This window comes from Mesitornis unicolor, unplaced genomic scaffold (assembly GCF_000695765.1).
Source record: "Mesitornis unicolor isolate BGI_N332 unplaced genomic scaffold, ASM69576v1 scaffold3997, whole genome shotgun sequence".
Classification (NCBI taxonomy): domain Eukaryota; kingdom Metazoa; phylum Chordata; class Aves; order Mesitornithiformes; family Mesitornithidae; genus Mesitornis; species Mesitornis unicolor.
In genome coordinates this window covers 3,470-3,954 of record NW_010198239.1, presented here as the reverse complement: position 1 = coordinate 3,954, position 485 = coordinate 3,470, and the positions used below count along the sequence as shown (strand labels likewise).

General features: G+C 62.7%; 1 protein-coding gene across 1 annotated transcript in view; it reads left to right on the top strand.

Annotated features, from left to right (window-relative positions):
- Nucleotides 1-389: 389 nt before the first annotated feature.
- LOC104544255 (butyrophilin subfamily 1 member A1-like) overlaps nt 390-485 on the top strand; it is a gene marked incomplete at its 5' end in the record, with an annotated part of 523 nt that continues 427 nt past the window's right edge. Inside the window, one exon of the mRNA XM_010189077.1 lies at nt 390-461. Within this exon, the coding sequence (XP_010187379.1) occupies nt 390-461 (72 nt within the window). The remainder of the gene's footprint in view (nt 462-485) is intronic.

Below are 485 nucleotides of genomic sequence, written 5' to 3'. Positions count from 1 at the left end.
GGACCCTTCCCCACCTTGGGACCCTTCCCCATCTTGAGGACCCTTCCACCCTGGGGACCCTTCTGTCTTGGGGTCTTTCCTTCTTGGGGACCCTTCCCCACCTTTGTGTCCTTTCCACCCTGGGGACCCTTCCCAACCTTGGGGTCCTTCTGCTTTGGGGACCCTTCCTCACCTTGGGGACCCTTCCCCATCTTTGGGTCCTTCCACCTTGGAGGTCCCTTCCCCACCCTTGTGTCCTTCCACCCTGGGAACCCTTCCACTTTGTGACACTTTTCCCCCTTGAACACCACCCTGGACCCCAATGACCCCCTCCAACCCCCCCAAAATCCCCCCCAGAGGGCGCTCCCATCCCTATTTCTGACCCTCTCCTTGTCCCCTCCACCCCACAGCCATCGTCACCCTGGACCCCGACACTGCGCACCCCGACCTCGTCCTCTCCGAGGATCTCAAGACCGTGCGACGTGGCACCGGGGGACGCCAGGACC